General features: G+C 45.0%; 1 protein-coding gene across 2 annotated transcripts in view; it reads left to right on the top strand.

Moving 5' to 3' along the window:
* The window catches only part of DVL1 (dishevelled segment polarity protein 1), a 76,117-nt gene that overhangs the window by 37,481 nt on the left and 21,867 nt on the right, over window positions 1–16,769 (top strand). For both annotated transcript variants that reach the window (XM_082776920.1, XM_082776919.1), the window contains exons 4-5: window positions 3,575–3,687; window positions 13,822–13,960. In XM_082776920.1, the coding sequence (XP_082633046.1) occupies window positions 3,575–3,687; window positions 13,822–13,960 (252 nt within the window). The remainder of the gene's footprint in view (window positions 1–3,574; window positions 3,688–13,821; window positions 13,961–16,769) is intronic.

The following is a 16,769-nucleotide window of genomic DNA, read 5'->3' as shown; positions in this document are numbered from 1 at the left end:
CGTGTTTCCTGGCTCACATTCTCGTTCCCAAATGAACCGCCTTCCTTCTTCCTCTCTCCTCCACCCCTCCATCTTTTCTTGTTTCAAAATGCAGGACAGAATCCAGCTGGTGGGTCAGCCTTCTGGTCAGAAACTTGTTCTCCCTCAACACTGTTTTTGATTCTTCTCTTCCCACTTGAATCTCTTAACATTTTGCAGTGTTTTCTGTTCTTGGGATTTTTTTTTTTCAGTCCAGAAATGAGGCTAACGATGCTCTAACCTTATTTCCATAGCACAGGGCAGAGTGTCTCACTCAGTTATCTGGCACGAAGCCACTTCATTCTGTTCAGCTATTAGCATTTCATCTAAAAAGACAGCTATTCGAGATGTAAAGATTCCAAGTGATAATGAATTCACCGTATTTTGAAATGGTTTGTTTCTCTTGGATAAATTAAGTTGAGCTGCTCAAGTTTTTCATTGCAAAGCGTGGTTTCCAGAGCTTGCATCATAACTCTAGTTCACTCCTTACTCACAATTCTTCAGCATTCTTCTAAACGCTGGATCCTGGGCTTGTGGTGTGGCGATTCTGCAATAGTGTCTTTAGAGCCATTTCTGCATGTGGTGTGCTTGGAAAGCGTTTCCTGGTAAGAGATGATGAGTGCAACCCTGTAACTTGCACGGCCCAAACCTGAGTATCGCTGTTTGTTCACCTATCACGTTCCTTTCTGAGAGAGACTCACCTTCCTGGCTCCTAAATCCCTGAGGGGATTTTAAATGCAATTAAACCCAGCAGATCTGTCGTCTCCTGTCTTCCTTCTTCACTGATGACTGAGGCCTTATTTATATAAGAAGCCCCGACCAAGCTAGGCGTTGTGTAACTGTACAAACAAAAATGTTCCTGGTCTACAAAGCCTACAAGAAATGGATGGAGCAGACAGGCAGGCAGGCACAGCCATCCCAGGGAACGAGATAATTACCAGATGCGAAGAGGTAATCTCAGCTAAGCTGTCTGACAGCACTGATGCTTCGCTCCAGCATTGCTTCAATGCAAAGAAAATTTACTTTTTCCCTCCCCGGTGAGGGTTCTGAAGCTCAGCCTGTATTTCGTGCTCCGCCACTTCTGCTCAGCGGTTGCCAAATCTGCGTTGGTCTGAATGGGTGAGGCAGCTCCCGGGTTAGTGCTGGAGGTGCAGGACTGAGCTGAGCAGTGACCTCAGAGCTGCCTTACTGCCCCCGGCCCCCAGCACTTGGGCATGCGTTTTGGAAATTGAATTGAACTGAATTCACTCGGCAATGAGAGAGAAACAAACCAAGGCTCTTTCCGGGCCCTTTGTCAGGCTGTACACCACCTTCTGGAAGCAGGTTTAGCCTGGGGAATGGTTTAGGGCTGGATAGTAACAGCAGTAGTCACGAGATGGTGCTGCTGAGATGGCTGGGAGCCTCGCCGGCCGGCTAGCACAGCTCCCAGCTCCCTTCTTTGTGTGCAACACTGCCTTAGGAAACGGTCAGCCCCTTTCCCTTTCAGTTTTGCTGGCAGGAGACATGCAGAGGTACTTGTGACAACACTTCCATACCTGCTCACATGTCAGTAGCCTCATCAAGGCTTAAAGCGTGCAGTCAAACGTCTTCTTGACTAACAGCCTCTATTTCCTAACTGCTGTGGTGGGCATGTCAGCACACCTCATTCAGACAAGGCAAGCGTGTGGGTGTGCAGTTGCAGAAGGCTTTTCAACAATCCTCTTCGATGCAACGCTGTGCACATGTGCTTGCTCTGTTCCAGCCGATGTTCACTTGTCTTGGATGATCTCTCAGTGCCTGCCCAGCCGTCAGGGTGTGCAGTAAGGAAATGCCCAGGATTAGCCTTAAATAAAAGACTGTTGGTCAGCACGGTGATGCTGAAAGGAAAGAGGGCAGGGATAGCAGCAGAAAGATGTGCTAGCAGCCAACTTCTTGGTGAGAACATCGTTGTACGAGGTCTCAGAGGTTCTGTGCTCTGGTTTCATCAGTGAAGAAAGCCGCCAAGGTTCATGTGAGTTCCCCGCGTGCTTTACACCGTTCCTGTGCCTGAGCAATGAGGCTGCAATTTGTAGATACAAGCAAATAATTCGGGGGAAAGAAAGCCTCTTGCCTAACCTCTTCTAGTTTCATGCTTAAGAGCAAAAATGAAGTACAGAAGCTCTTAATGAATTAGCGTGCTGCCCAAATCCCTTAATCTTTCATCTCGACTGTCACTCGGTTGACACATCGCAGCCGGCAGCGAGCCAGGACCTGAACCAGGAACCTCTGTCTGGTGCCACTGTCAGGCCCTGGAGACTCACCGTACCCACTTGGCTGGGGCTCACACGCTCCAGGAGTCTCTTCTGCGTTTGGTGCCAACGTTCCTGCTTTCTCAGTTTCTCGAAACCGAGTTCAGAAGGGCTGGGTTCTCACTCCACCTGACGGGGGGAAAAGAAGCTGCAAGTTCTTGGGGTGTATGCTAGGAAGGCTGTTTTTTTTTTTTTTTACTCTTCCACAAAAAAAAATCATGGGGCCAGTTGGTTGGATCCTGGGCAGTGGGTGTGCACAAGGAGGGCCTGTCGGGTGTAAATTACAGACGTGAGGGGCAGATGTGATCAGGGACTGCTTTTCGGTGGGTTCTGCTTGCAGGAGAGAGAGGATGAGCATCCACAGCAACTTTTGAAGAGAAATCTTTCACAGCAGGGCATTAGCCTATGTCAGATCCCAATGGCCCTTCACAGGGACTTGTTAGCTTAAGCTTTCTGCAGCACTGGCACTGTGGAGCTTTCAGACAGCTGAGAACACGAGGAAAGGATCAGGGTCTCTTTGAGTGTTTCACAGACACGCACTTAATTATTTCAAGCTTTGCCGTGACTTGCAACACTTGAGCCTTCAAGGTCAGCACTCAGTATTAAACGTGGCTGCAGTAAGGTAAGGCTTCTGCCCTTTGGCTGACAGCAAGCCACAGGGGCAGCTCAGGTTATGGTCAGGGAAACAGGCCTGGCTGAGGTGAACAAGCACTTCAGGAAGTGTGCTGAAACACAAGGATTGGCTTAAAAAAAATAATAAGCCCCTGGTAGATCATGTCCTCTGCCGGAGGAGTTCATGCATATTCCCACGTGTTTCTTGGATTGTGATCTTTGGAAAGCCCATGGGAGGATTTGAGAGAGGCATAGGAACCTGGGGGGGTTTGGAGGCTGAGTTTTAGCATTGGCAAGTCTTCTTCTTCCAAAAAACAGCATTGTGGGTTTGTCCTTGTTAGGCAGGTATGCTGCAGGTGTGTGGTGCTAAAATTGTCATGATGGGGTGCTGAATTCCCGTGTCCTGCGAGAGTACCAGCAGCTAAAGCTGTTTTGTCCTTGTCATCTCAAAGCCTGCTAAAATGATCCCTTTTCTTAGCCCACCAGCAGGCTTTTTTTCCTGTGGAAATGCCATGCAACAGGCCTGTGGCAGGCTGCAGCTGATCCTCAGAACAGTTTTCTGGCTTCTAAACCAATATGCTCTCAAATGCAACTGTTTTTTCAAAAAACAAAAATCAAAAAGAAACAAGAAATAAAGAGATGACTCCATTGTTTTCTTCCTATGTGTTTTCTAACAGCCCAAATGCTGCCAGCAGCCGGGATGGACTGGACAACGAAACAGGAACAGAGTCAGTTATTAGCCACCGGCGAGACAGACATCGACGGAGGAACAGAGAAGGGCACGAGGATGGTGAGTCCCGCAGCATTTTCCCCTTTTCCATTACTTTTTGTTTGTTAACCTTTCAGATCAACAACTACTTCTGCATGGGTACCGCAGAAGAGAAGTGTGTATACATTCCTGCATACTTTCAGGGACCATTATTATTATTGTAATGGAAGAATGTGGTAATTGCTTTGAGACACTTTGAAGTTCAGCATTTTCTAAGAGGTCTGGATAACCTGCAGTAAAGTGGCAGGGAGGTTCTTTTTGACAATATAACACAGAGCTTTCTGTAGTGTTAGAAGACAATTAGCCTGGAGAAGAAAAACAATGTAGCTGATGCTGAGCTACGTATTGCCATGGCTTGACAGCCTTATCCAGGTTTGCTCACTTAAAGGAAGAACACAGCACCTGTACGATGTGTTGGGAGCTGGAGGGTCTTAGTCGTAGTATTTTAGAATTGCAAGATCTGAGCCCAAATCCTCAGAAATAATTTCTGTCGATTTCTCGAGGCTTGGATCAGCAGTAGTGTTTTTGCTTGTATAACTACAGCACATTGGCTGGAGATCCGTTTTTTAAACATATGTGCAGCCAAAGCACACACATAAACTGCAGAACTTCATCTCTTGCCTCTAGTCTGTACATCAAAGTAAGCTTGTTTGTTCATTTGTTGCCAGACAAGAATTTCCAGGCTTAATTAAGAATTAATAGATGCCACCCAGTGAGTCTAAAACGGTCCAGAATATGGAATACTTGGGCCCAAGAGATGCCATCACAGCCTTTATTCACAGCTCCACCCACTGAAGTATTTGCCTCCAGTTAGAAAAGCAGAAGTCGCCTGTGTGCTGTGTGCTAGAAGCAGGTGTCTTTCTGCTCCTTTAACCCTTGCAGCCTGTAAGTGACTCCGGGTGAATGAGAATTACTCAAACAGTGGGTGGAGCAGAGAGCTGCCTGCATGGTACTGACTGCAGATTCCTGTGGGAATCACAAAAAGAGGGAGAATCTTTTCATAGTGTTGTGGCAAAAGCTTGTTACTGGAAGAATGTTAAAAGGTGAATTTTTTTTGAACATTGGTTTGTTGCCTGCCTCCTTTCTCGCTTCCTCCCACTCTTCTTAGAAGTGCCTTTGTGAGCCTGATAAAAGGGAAGCGTAGCCAGACAGACTTCTTGGTCTCGTTTTTTCTTCCCTCTACCCCGGTTGTTCTCCCTCATTCTGCATTCCAGAAGAAGAGAAGGAAAGTGCTGGGATCCTCCCTAGGTTGTCTGCCTCCTTTTCTTTTTTCTTTTTTATCTGTCTGTCTAAAATGCAGGATTTTTGGATATATTCCTGTACACTTTGATCTCGTAGGTTCTGTAGCTCATGACGTTGAAAAGAAAGCGACTCAGCCAGATGTCCCCATGCAAGGATGCTCTTGTCTTGCCCTCCTGTGCATTATGGTTTCTGTGTGTTATGCTCAGTTCAGACCTGGAAATATAAAAAATATATCCCAAGTTTCTACAGAACGTGATCCCATTGTAGGATCAAGGTTATGTCAATTTACCTCAAGACCATTGGCCACATTTGCTATAGGCTGTCTTAGAAGTCGTTACGGTTAATTTCTTGCTCTCTCTGCAGGGTTTCTTTTGGTAGAGGCTTAATCCTTTAAGGTGCTGAGTTACACTTGACGTTGCTGATCGCCCTTCGTTCCTGCTCCAGCTCTTCTGTGCTCATTCGGTGGATGGCAGCGCGAAGCCCCGAGGGCTGCTCACCACAGAGCTAAAAATACGCTCGTCTTCACATCTGCCTACCTGTCTGAAGTGCATTATCCTTTGCATTCGTATGTGTCCCTCCCTCCCTTGCTAGCTTAATGTGGCCAGAGCACGTGTTGAAGGCTGCCTTTGGCTTCGGTGGGTGGCTCTGTGTTATTACAGCTGAAACTTCAGCTTCGGGAGAGGCAGCTGAGAGATGGTGCACCTCCTCTGCTCGGTTTTGGGAGATGCTGCTCCTTTCTCCTGCTCTAAGGAACGTCGCGTGGACTTAATCAACATCTCGTTTGCCTGTGTGGGTCTCTGAGTGGAGGGGAGCTGCAAGGAACCTGTCTGGGTTTGTGAGGCTCTGGGCAGTTTCTGCTCTTCCTCAATCCATGTGTGTGCTTTTTGGTCTCAGTGAGACCTGCACGCTGGGATTTCAACCCATGCTCTTCTTTAGCAAGACTCATATTTCACACCAACTTATTCAGTGATAATTCGTGCTGAAATAGGGGCTTGCATCTTGAGAGGGTTTGGGCGATCTTAACTGGTTACTAAATGGTCATTGCCAACCCCTTAGGAGATGGATGGATTGGAAAATCTGCCTGGTTTACTGATGGCATGGAGTTTATGTTAGGTTTTTATCCCGCTCAAGCTAATGCATGTTCTGCCATGGACATTTATGGCAGCAGAGCTGGTTTTGGATGGCAGCAGGGCCATAATCTTGATTGCTTTTATGGCATTGTTGTGGCACGGGAGTTTGTGGCTTCCAGCAGCCTGAAACTAGTGCATACTTTTCCCTTTAGCTACAAATGGGATAAAATTTCCTCCTTTTCCTGTCAGTCTAAGCTGTGCTCAGGCAAGAACATGTCACTCAGTTATGCAAACATTACCTGTTCTCAGAACAATTTAAGCCTCTAATCTGAAGCAAGCTGTCCATATGAGCTTTGTTAGCATGCATGAAGCAAGGACAACTGTATCGTTTTGGTCCCATGAAATATATATTTTTAATGTCCATAATATTTCTGTGGTTGTAATAAGATTTTATTTAAAAAGCAAACCCAACCAGTGCGTTATTTTCAGTTGAAAACACATCTCCAGAATGCGTAGTTCAGCACTTGTATCCTGACTGCTACTTCAATAAAATTAGAAGTGGGAGACCCTTATCATGGAGAAGGAGTTTAAGGCCTCGTTATAACAAAGGTCATTATTAGCAGAGTTGTTCTTTTTGTGAGCCTTCATTTCATCTTTGCACGGAGCACAGTTGGATGTAAAATGGGAAAACAGCGATAGCAAAAGGGGGACAAAGGCGGAGGGGGGGCAGCAAGGCTGTGACACCTGGTTCACGGCCAGTTTCGGGGGCAGGAGATGCGTGCATCGCTTGTCGTTATGCAATAGTGTAAATCCTCCTTTCCCTGCAGAAAGAAGGAAATGCAGTTTGTTTGATCTCGTCCTGTAGAGGCTTGCTGAAGTAACACCAAAATTACAGCTCTAATAATTCATAGAGAGGTAGGATGAGTTGAGTGATCTTCACTGGGGCACTGCATTACTCATGGGTTTGTTCTAAGGCTATTAATTATGCAGAGTAGCCAAGACGTATGTACAGTGCTGTCAGCTACAGCCCCATGTTGTGTTCCTAACTGAGCTCGTTAGTGGGGTAAAGGGAATGACAAACAATTCCCCATCCACTGCACAGCTCCGTCAGGAGTAGATGCTGAGTTTCCTCAGCATGTTACTGGTAGCAAACCCACTTGTTCATCCCTTTTCTGTAAATTTTAATAAATTGTTCTCTGCTAATGGGAACACAAATGGTTAATGAGGTTGTGTATGCAGAGCACACACTTATCCATGGGTGTTCAGTAAGGCTGGGGAAACAATGAAGGATCAGCAAGCAGAGGTGTATTTTTTTTTTCCAGTGAACTGCCTACATTTTAATTTGCTGTATTATTCTCATTTTTCAAGCATGAGGTTTCTCCCCAGGTGTGCAAGAGGAAAGAGTTTTAGCTCTGATCCTACTGTTCTATTCTTAACGAGGTTAATAATGCAAACTAGCTGAGAAGGATGAGCTCTGTCAGGTGAGCATGGACAAAGTTACCCTGCGTGTGTATATATATGTATGTATATATATTTTAAGGCAGAATGGTGATTAAGCTGTGGAGGCTACATGTGCAGAGAAATGATTTTTTTTTTTTGGAGACACTTTGTATCCAAAGCAGCTGTTGTCCAAGTTGGGAATATGTCTTTTCCTGATCACCTTTCACATTAATTAGTAGCAAAACAATCCTTGGCATTAGCTTCAAATAAAATTAGTCTGAAAGGGCTGAGCTGTCACTATGTCAGGGCTCCACTTTCTCTCTTAAAACAACAAGAGTCCATGTTGCTTTGGAAAGTTGACAACGTCCTATTAAGTGAAAGGAGAGTGAGGATCTTAATTAGGAACATGGGAGGTCTGGCACATGTTCTGGGGACCCCTCGCTGATTGCAGCAAAGCCCCCCCAGCCATTTCCTGACGAGGAGTGGGAAAAGGGACCATGAAAGTTCTAATTATGGGGGTAATTAAGGGACAAATTTTCTTTGGCATCGGAGGATGTTTTATAGTTACTGCTCATTTTTTATTTTTTTTTTGACAAGTCTGCAGATGTCAAGTGTTGACACTGGTGTTTCAACACCGAGCTTGCTGTGTGGTGAACTGAACTCCTGTGCAGCCAGCTGAAAGATGCTGGGCAGGGACCTGAGCTTTGGGAAGCTCCTGATGTGTGGATCCCCAAATGTTGGGGAGGAGAAGCAGTTCCTGCTATAGTATGGATGTACCATACCATGGTAAAGGACTGCAGCTACCAAACAGGTGCAATGGGAACTTGAACAGTGCTAGCTCAAAGTAGGGATTTCTCAGAAGTTGTTTCTCCGTAAAGACTTTGCACAGATGGGGTTGCAAGTCTTCGTTAACAAAGCAGTAACATGTTTCATGTTAATAATTGGTAAAGACTCTCTGTATTGGTGAGGATCGGAAGCTCTGTTGTTTTTTATCTTAACTGCGAGCTTGGCTGTGACTTCCTCCTGAAACACTCTCACCTTTGTTCTTCGCAGGGTTACGGAGCCCTCTTTACAGCTTCCTTGAGCAGATGCTGCTCCACTGTTTCCCGCTTTCAAAGCTTATTTGATTTTGTACTTTGATGTGCTTTTGTCCCTCAGGCAGGACCATCTCTGCTGTTGATAAAAGTCAAGGAGGACATACTTTAACCTCCTAGGCTATGCTTTATTCTAATCTCTGTGACACATTGAAAGGCCTTTGTCAGACAGTCTCAATGGACTCTGTCATCCCCTAATGAAGAAACAGGAGCAGGGGGTCAACAGGGCAGAAAGTCCCTGGTTATTACTGGGACAGGCATCGAACCAGAGCAGAGAGTGAGTCTTGTTTAGACTAAGGGCGTGGATACCTGGGAGTACTTTGTGAATAAAACACACGATCGTGGTTCATGAAAGTAGCTATTCAAGTATAACTGACCCCCACACCCCAAACAGCTAAATTAGAAAAAAAAAATAGAAAGGGGATTTTTTTTATTAGCTAGAGAGATTTCAGAAACTATAATGTTTTAAATATGCACCTGAATTACGCAGGAAAACCTTTCCTGTGAATTCAAAACTATCTGGTGCTGTTCGGGAGGTGTAAAATGTTGAAACTGAAGTGTTTGCATACTGCTAAAGCCACTTTCATCTATTGGAGCTGCGTATAGGAGCTTCTCTATACAAGAAATTGCAGGTCAAACAGGAAATAGGTGAAGACGAACCCTTCTGTTTTGTTTTGTTGAACATTTAACAGAGAAGATAGAGCTGGAAAAAGGAAATGGGAAAATGTAAACAGTACACTGAAATCGTCTGATCTAATAATAAAACCAGGGGTGTTTTAGTTTGAATATCTAGAAGTGTGGATGTTGTTCTCAACTCTCAGTGCCCCTTCAGATGTGCAGAATGAGGCTAAAAGCCCTTCTCTGCACATCGCAGCTGTTCGCCCCTTCCAGTTCCAGCTGCATCCAGCTGGGCACTGGCTTTTAGGGAGGCAAGGGAGTGAACCTTGGAGGGTGCTCAGAGAACAATTCCCTTCTATTTTTGGTTTATAGCAGATGATAACGAGACGAGTCATGAACTGAAGTTTTAATTTACCCAGGCAGGCCAACACGATGCTAATCAGAAGCTTTTAAAGGTATACGTTTATATTATGAATGTATTTAATAATTATAATAACATACTACCAATATAGTAAATTTATATTTGATAAAAGAAATCACTACAGGAAGTTTAAGTGTTAAACAGGGAAAAGGGAGGGAAACTGTGTTTAGTTACAGGCCTTTCCTTTGAACCTCTGTAGTGGGACACGTTTTGGCTGCCTGGATGTGGCATCTAGGGAAGAGTTTGCACATGCAGATATTTGGGAACTGACACCTTGCTTCCCTTAGCCAAAAATTAGGGATTGAAGGTCCTTCAACGTCTCATTCTGTTAGCAATTTTGGCTGTTGCTTTTGCTGTTTGGAAAGGACTTGAAGGTACCAGTGAGCTTCTGCTGATGCAGCGTTCGGATCTGACTGCTGCCCTTCAGGTGCTGCCCTGCTGCCAGCAGCAAAATCACATTTCATATCCAGTCATGGCAGGCAGTCAAGATGCATATGTTACCACCTTCATCCATCCAGTGCAGCCTGTCTGTGCCTTTCACTGTCTTTGTACCGGTTCTTGTGAGGACTGTGTGAAATGGCCTCATGGCGGCCTGCAGCTCCCTCACGAGGGGAGCGGAGGGGCAGGCTCTGAGCTCTGCTCTCTGGGGACTGTGACAGGACCCGAGGGAACGGCTTGGAGCTGGGACAGGGGAGGGTCAGGCTGGGGGTTAGGGAAAGGTTCTGCACCCAGAGGGTGATCGGACACTTCAGCAGGCTCCTCAGGGACATGGTCATGGCCCTGAGCTTGCCAGAGTTCAAGAAGTGTTTGGACAGTGCTCTCAGACACATGGTTTGATTTTTGCGGGGTCCTGTGAGGAGCCAGGAGTTGGACTCGATGCTCCTTGTGGCTCCCTTCCAGCTGGGGATATTCTGTCATTCTACAATCACTTCTGCTAGAAGCAATTTGTCACAAGCTACTCCAGGAGCAGCTGCAGCCTGCCCAAGCCCCAGAGGAATTCATCCCCTGCAGGGGCGTTTTGTCTCCAGGGGTGGTTTTCCAGCAGACCTCTGAACCGGCCACCGCTCGATAAGTGCCTGCACGGTGCTGAGGTGACCCCAGGCACCACCACAGCAGCACCCCCGCGGCCTGCTTTGCCGCTGGCAGCCACCTTTGGCCTGGGCTGGCGGAGCCCATGCTGCCCCTCGCCCTGAGGGAGATCCCCTAAAGGGAGGGTGAGAGGTGGCTGCCATCAAGGGGCCTTGAGGGCTGAGCGAGGAGCTGCAGGGCAGAAACAGGGCTGCTGCTGCCCGAAAACTGGAGGAAATGCTCTGACGGTGAGGGGAGGATGAGAGTGTTGCTGTAGACGGGTCACGGTCTGAGGGAAAAACAAGGGAAAGAAGATTGCTTTGACGTTAGATGGGGATTTTTCTCGGGAGAGAAGATATGCTTTCAACTTGTTATTCCATACAAGGCATTTAAACTTCGTGGAGACTTGTTAAAAAGCACTGCTTCGTTCTTCCCTGAGGAAAAAAGCAGTCTGTGACCCCAGGAGAGTCTGATCATGTGGCAAAAACATCCCGGGTGAAGTTAGTGAGTTCTTACTCTCTGACGAGCTTGGATCAAAACCTTGGAATAGTTTGGTAAATATGTTTTAAATTTAGCATCTGAGGTGCTGTGTAGTAAGACCACACAGGAATGTTGAGAACGTTGTAGTATTAAACCTCTCTGCCATTAATGATGCTAGAAGCGAGCACTAAATACCATCATCATACCTTTGTCTGAGTTCCCTGGGCTTGTGAGGAGCACCCAGTGAGACGGGCTGGCAGAAGAGCCCAGGGAGAGGGCAGTGAAAAAGGTGTGTGACAAAATCACAATATCCCTTACAAGGACCATCCTTTTAAGTGTCCTGTCTTCATAAATTAATACCATACCGTGTTTTATTTGTACTTGTTCTGAAAACCCAGTCAAAGAATGTGAATGTCACAAAGAATGTGATTGACACCGCTGGAACGAGTCAGATGCTATCCAGCAGCACAGCCCTGTGTGTCTTTGCTGGAGGTGTTCACATTTAGCTCAGCTGAAGTTCCTAAGCAGCCAGTGCCCTTATTTTGTGTGGTGAAACTGAGGAACTCAGTATAAAAATGCACTAATGCACACTGGATCTAAACAACGTGAAAGTTTGGGTGGTTATTACTACGTTTGGGGAGTTTATGTGCATATTAATGTATTGCAGCATTGATAAGATCCCCAGATGGATGCTTCCCAGTCTCTTGAATTTGGATCCTGCTGCACTTGAGCCTTCCCTGGGATTCATAGGCTGCAGCACTGCCTCCATCCTTGACCTCTTGGGCACAACCTTTGCACAGAAATGGGACCTTGCACCACTGTTGCCTGAGGCTCTCAGGACTGGTGCTGGCATTTACTGCTGAGCGAATTTTGAGGCAACCTTTTCAGCATTCCAGCCATGTGAGTCCTCAGAGTTAATAGTGCATCCTTTGGGGACGGCCAGGCATTCAGACATACCCGATACACAGGCCATGGCCTTGTGTCAGACTGCAATTTCGGTGCTGTTTTCCTGACACAGGAAATGTGCAGGCTGAGGGGAACATACCCATGGATGCCATTTCCACGCCCTGGCTCTCTTGGTATTTGTGACTGTTCTTTCGATGCTGGAAAATCCTCATTGAGCACTAAGCATTGCTTGCCTTAAATTTTCTCTGTTACTTTAGTTGAAAAGCAAAAGAATGAAAGATGGATGTTTTCACTGCCAGATGTAGGTTATCTAGCAGAGCAACACTGTCCTACGGAGGTATTGCTATTCACTGGAAAGTGATGTGCTAAGGAAAACACTTTGGGTGTTTGCACAACATGTTTGAGGCAGCAGTCAGCTGGTTAAAATCTCTGTCTGGTCAAAAAATGTATTCTGCATGAAAATTCCCCCTTGAGAACTAACAGGCGTGGAATGTTGATGTGTGTGTGGACCATGAATTCTTCATAGTGGTGCGAACAGATCACGTTTGTGTCTGGGATAAATGATATGCCTGGTAGTGAATGAGGAAGGTGTTTGAGTCTCCATATGAGACATGGGATCAGCAGTCCCAGTCCGACTGATAGGAACACAAGTCAGAGCTCCAAGAGCTCTATTCCAGCTCTTACTTCTTAGAAGAAATGCTGATTAAAACAATACAATACAGTCAGAAAGCTTATATGCAAGCCCAATACTAGGCAGTCAGAGCTGGGTGACAGCTGAATTACTTTATTCCTCAGTGGCATAAATATAAAGTTAAATTTTGAATAAAGTTTGCTTAGAGACAGCATGAGAATAGTCTTTTGGGGATGCTACCAGGAAATAAATTCAGATTTGGGGTTCGGAAGCTTCTTACTCATAGTGAAACACCAGACAGCAGGTGTCCAGTGGTTTGGAACATGGAAAACAAATCTCCAGTGCAAATCATCTGACTTACAGACAGAATTTCATCTACTGGATGTATTTGGCAATTCACTCTGAATTGCAAATTCAATACAGCAGCAATCTGCTTATGTTAAGGACAAAAAAAATCCTGTTACGGTGACTCATGAGGGGTGAGATGTGACACATTGAGGGATGTCCTAGTTTGGACATCTGTGATGGGGGAGACAGCACTGGCCATTTCCAGTGGGCCCTTGAGACAACTGCTGATGAGCAGAGGTGCCCCCAGTACCCTGCTGCTGCATCAATAGAGAATAGTTTTGTGGACAAAAATTACAAATATGCTGGCAACTTTCTTTCTGGGTTGCATACCTGATAGTGATCAAAGCCAAATATAAATAAAGGCATGCTGCCTAAGAAATTGTTCTGAAGTACCGTATGCACGTGGAATGGTTTCTGTGCTGCTTGGCCTGCTCATACCAAGCTCAAATTGTGTTGTCTGCTGCTTTTCCAGGATCTTTGTGTGTACCTTTCTTTTGACATCAAGTGCTCGAGGCCAATCTAATTCATTTTCTAGCACTATTAGAGTACTCGTTCGTGCCTGCTACTTCTGCCTTTATCTGTTTATGGCATGCCCACAAACTGAGCCATAGGCAAAGGAAAAAGTTAGGAAAAGGGGAGGTAGGCAGGCAGGCCAGGGTGCTAGGTTTTCCGGCAGTTGAATGAAATCAGGTGCTGCAAAGAGCTTGGTTTCTGCATCAGGATCCTCCTGCAGAGTTGGCTGCAACTCACAGTATGACTTCAGTGCTCCTCGCAGTGCCGTTTCTTCCTTGCTCTTCCTCTTTGCCTGGTAACACTCCATTTATTTCCTTTTCACAGTCCCTCGGATCAATGGCCATCCCAAACTGGACAGACATCGCGAGCACCCTCCTGGTTATGACAGCTCTTCTACCATGATGAGTAGTGAGCTGGAATCCAGCAGCTTCATTGACTCCGATGACGATGACAACACGAGCAGGTAGGGCATTGCCATAGTGACTGAGCTCTTAAATACTGTTTGCGTCTGTTTCCCAGCCACTAGACCGTGTATCTGGGCCTTTCTGAACATGCTGACTGGCAAGATGAAAAGAATTACGTATTTTTTCCCATTTTTAAATTTTATTTTCCTGCTAGGTATGATTTGAGGACTGGTAATTCATCAGTAGCATGTTGAATATAATCACTGCTCCAAGAAAAAAAGCTAACTTACTGGGATCCCTATCCAAGCTGCCAACAGGTGCTGTTCCAATTAAGAGAAAAGTTCTGTTCTTCCTTTTCTTTCTTTTTAATAGCAAGAACGATTACATTTTAAAATCAAAGCAATATGCAACTGTCTCCCTATTTGTGAAATAATGATGTGAGTATTGTAACAAAATACCTTCATCGTGGATTCTGAATAAGTATGCACTGAACTAAAGCAGAAATGTAGAGGAATTCCTATATAATTGCATAGTCTGAGATCTGTGAGCTGTAGAGGAATTCATCAAAGCTAATGCTATTGCAGAGGCAGGTTGTGATGCCACATATTTACGACTTCTTAATTAAGTTTTTCTTTTCATGCAGACAAATAGTGAGGCAAATTATTCCTTGGTTTTTTCCAAGAAAAATCCTCCGCATTTTAAGACATCCTTGTTAATTTTTAAAGAATACTTTTGTTCTTTAAAACGTTTGTGGGCCGATACGTTTCTCAGATCCAAAATACAACTTTTTAAAAATGCAAAATCAGTCAAAACTAAGGTTGCTCATTTTCCTGGCCTCAGTGACAGCATTCTCTAAACACTGTCCTTAGAGTTGTTAAAGCATCCCATTCAGCCAGGTGGGCTATGAAAACCCCTTACAGATCTCTATGAGCTGTCAAACAGATTACAGATCTGGTGGCTTTAACTACAGATGTCTATGAACAAAAAAGGTGCAACACGATATTCTTAAACTTTAGGTAGAAGGGAAATAAACAGCAAAGAGCAACTAGTCCTGGAGATATTTAAACATTTGCCTTGTTTACAAACAGCTGAGTGGCTTATTGAACTCGGTGGATCTACTTGGTCTTGCACTTAGTCATAGCTTAAATACCTGTTGAGGAACAGCAGTTCCTTCAACCTCTGCTCCAAGGGTGGGTGTTTCCGAAGGGTTGAAAGGGTAACTAAATGAATGTTTAAGGTTTGGTTCAGAATTAGGTTTCAGAACTTATTTTGTAGTTACGGTGAAGTTGCCAACACTTGAAGACACAGAAAGGCAGTTATCTGCATGCTTTGTAGTTCACGTGGATATTTATATGCATAAAGGGTTGGCAAGATCAGTAATGAATGTGAATGCACTCAGAGCCTTCCCAAAGCCTTTAGGGCTTTTAACTCCCCCTGTTTTGAAAAAAAAAAAAAAAAGCAAAACACAAAACAGCACAAAACCAACAACAGCCCTGCAGGTGATTTTGCTTTTTTATCAATAAATTAATCATTTCCGTGGCAGCAAGATATGCAGCAGGGCAGGGTTAGCACAGTCAGGGTGGCCACTGAATTGCATCGTCCTAGACCCAGCTAAATCCTTCTGTCTGTATGAATAACGAAAAGCTTCCTGCGTCTGACCTGTGAAGAAGGAGACTCTTCGAAGCTGCTGCGGAGGCCTTTTCCTTTCTAGGCTAGGGCAGAAGCTCCTGGCACCCAGAAGAGCTGCCAGGCCAGCTAGTCAGGAAGAGCAGCTAAATGGAATGCTCCGAGGTATGCTGTTGTGTTACACCGATGATGTTCCCGAGCAGATGAGAGATTGTGCTGGCAGGGAGAAGTTTTCTTTAGAGGCAAATCCAGCCAAATAGAAAATCGGGCATGCTCCAGATCTGCTGGAGACACGGAGGCCTGGGGAAACAAGGTTGAAGGGGGTAAGTCTGTTTACTAACAGCTGATGAACTTTAGGGTCAGGACCTGCATTGTAAAGGAGGCTGTACGCAGGGGAGGTCACTGAGAGAAGTTAGCTGTGAAGGATGTTAATGCCATAGAAGCAACGAGCTTGAGGATGCTTTTCTAATAGTGTGTGTTTGTCGTTGTTGTGTTTTATTTTTAACTTGGAGCAGTGCAGCTGAGTGGGTTAAATTCTTGTCCAAGAAGCCCTGCGTGCACTAAGGGACATGTTTTGGTGATGGGACTCAGGGTGATGGTTGGACTTTATGATCCTGAAGGTGCTCTCCAACCTAAACAATTCTTTCATTCGTTTTCTTAGAGAGAAAGAACAATTTTTTGTTCCACTGAGTCAATTTACTCACAAAGATTACAGGACAATACAGCTCTTCACGTTCCTCTTGCTTCTCTGTTAAATTTCTACTTTTAAGCTGAGTTGTTTTTAACAGGATTTGTTTGACACATTTTACCTGTATGGCATGAGACATCCTACTTACAATACAGGCAAATCTCTTGTCAGAAATCCTCTAAGTACAGTGGCAGTTTAATTGTCTTCTCTAATTGTGGGAACAGAAACTGGGTGTTTTGATTAATCTTTTCTTTTGGGATGTAGGAAAAGAAACAAAATGTTTCTTCTTGAAAGGAATCATCCAAGGAACATGATTGCAATAATTTTAATTCCTTTGTCGTCAGAATATGCAGTAATTGAATGTTAGTCTTATTTGCAGGCACTGGGTGGTATTTTGAATACAGATTGATGTAGAGAGCTTAAACTTTTCAGTCCCATTTCTGTCTTCTGTTAAGCAAATAAATGTCTAGCGAATGCGAAGTGCGAGGCAGGAGGATTATTGTCAGCAACTTGCAATTAGTGTTCTCAGTTCAATGTAACTAATGGAATTAACT

The sequence above is a fragment of the Aythya marila genome (assembly GCF_965140915.1).
Source record: "Aythya marila genome assembly, chromosome: 21".
In the NCBI taxonomy this organism is placed as follows: Eukaryota; Metazoa; Chordata; class Aves; order Anseriformes; family Anatidae; genus Aythya; species Aythya marila.
Note: the sequence above shows the minus strand (reverse complement) of the source record. Positions and strands in the feature narration are given on the sequence as shown.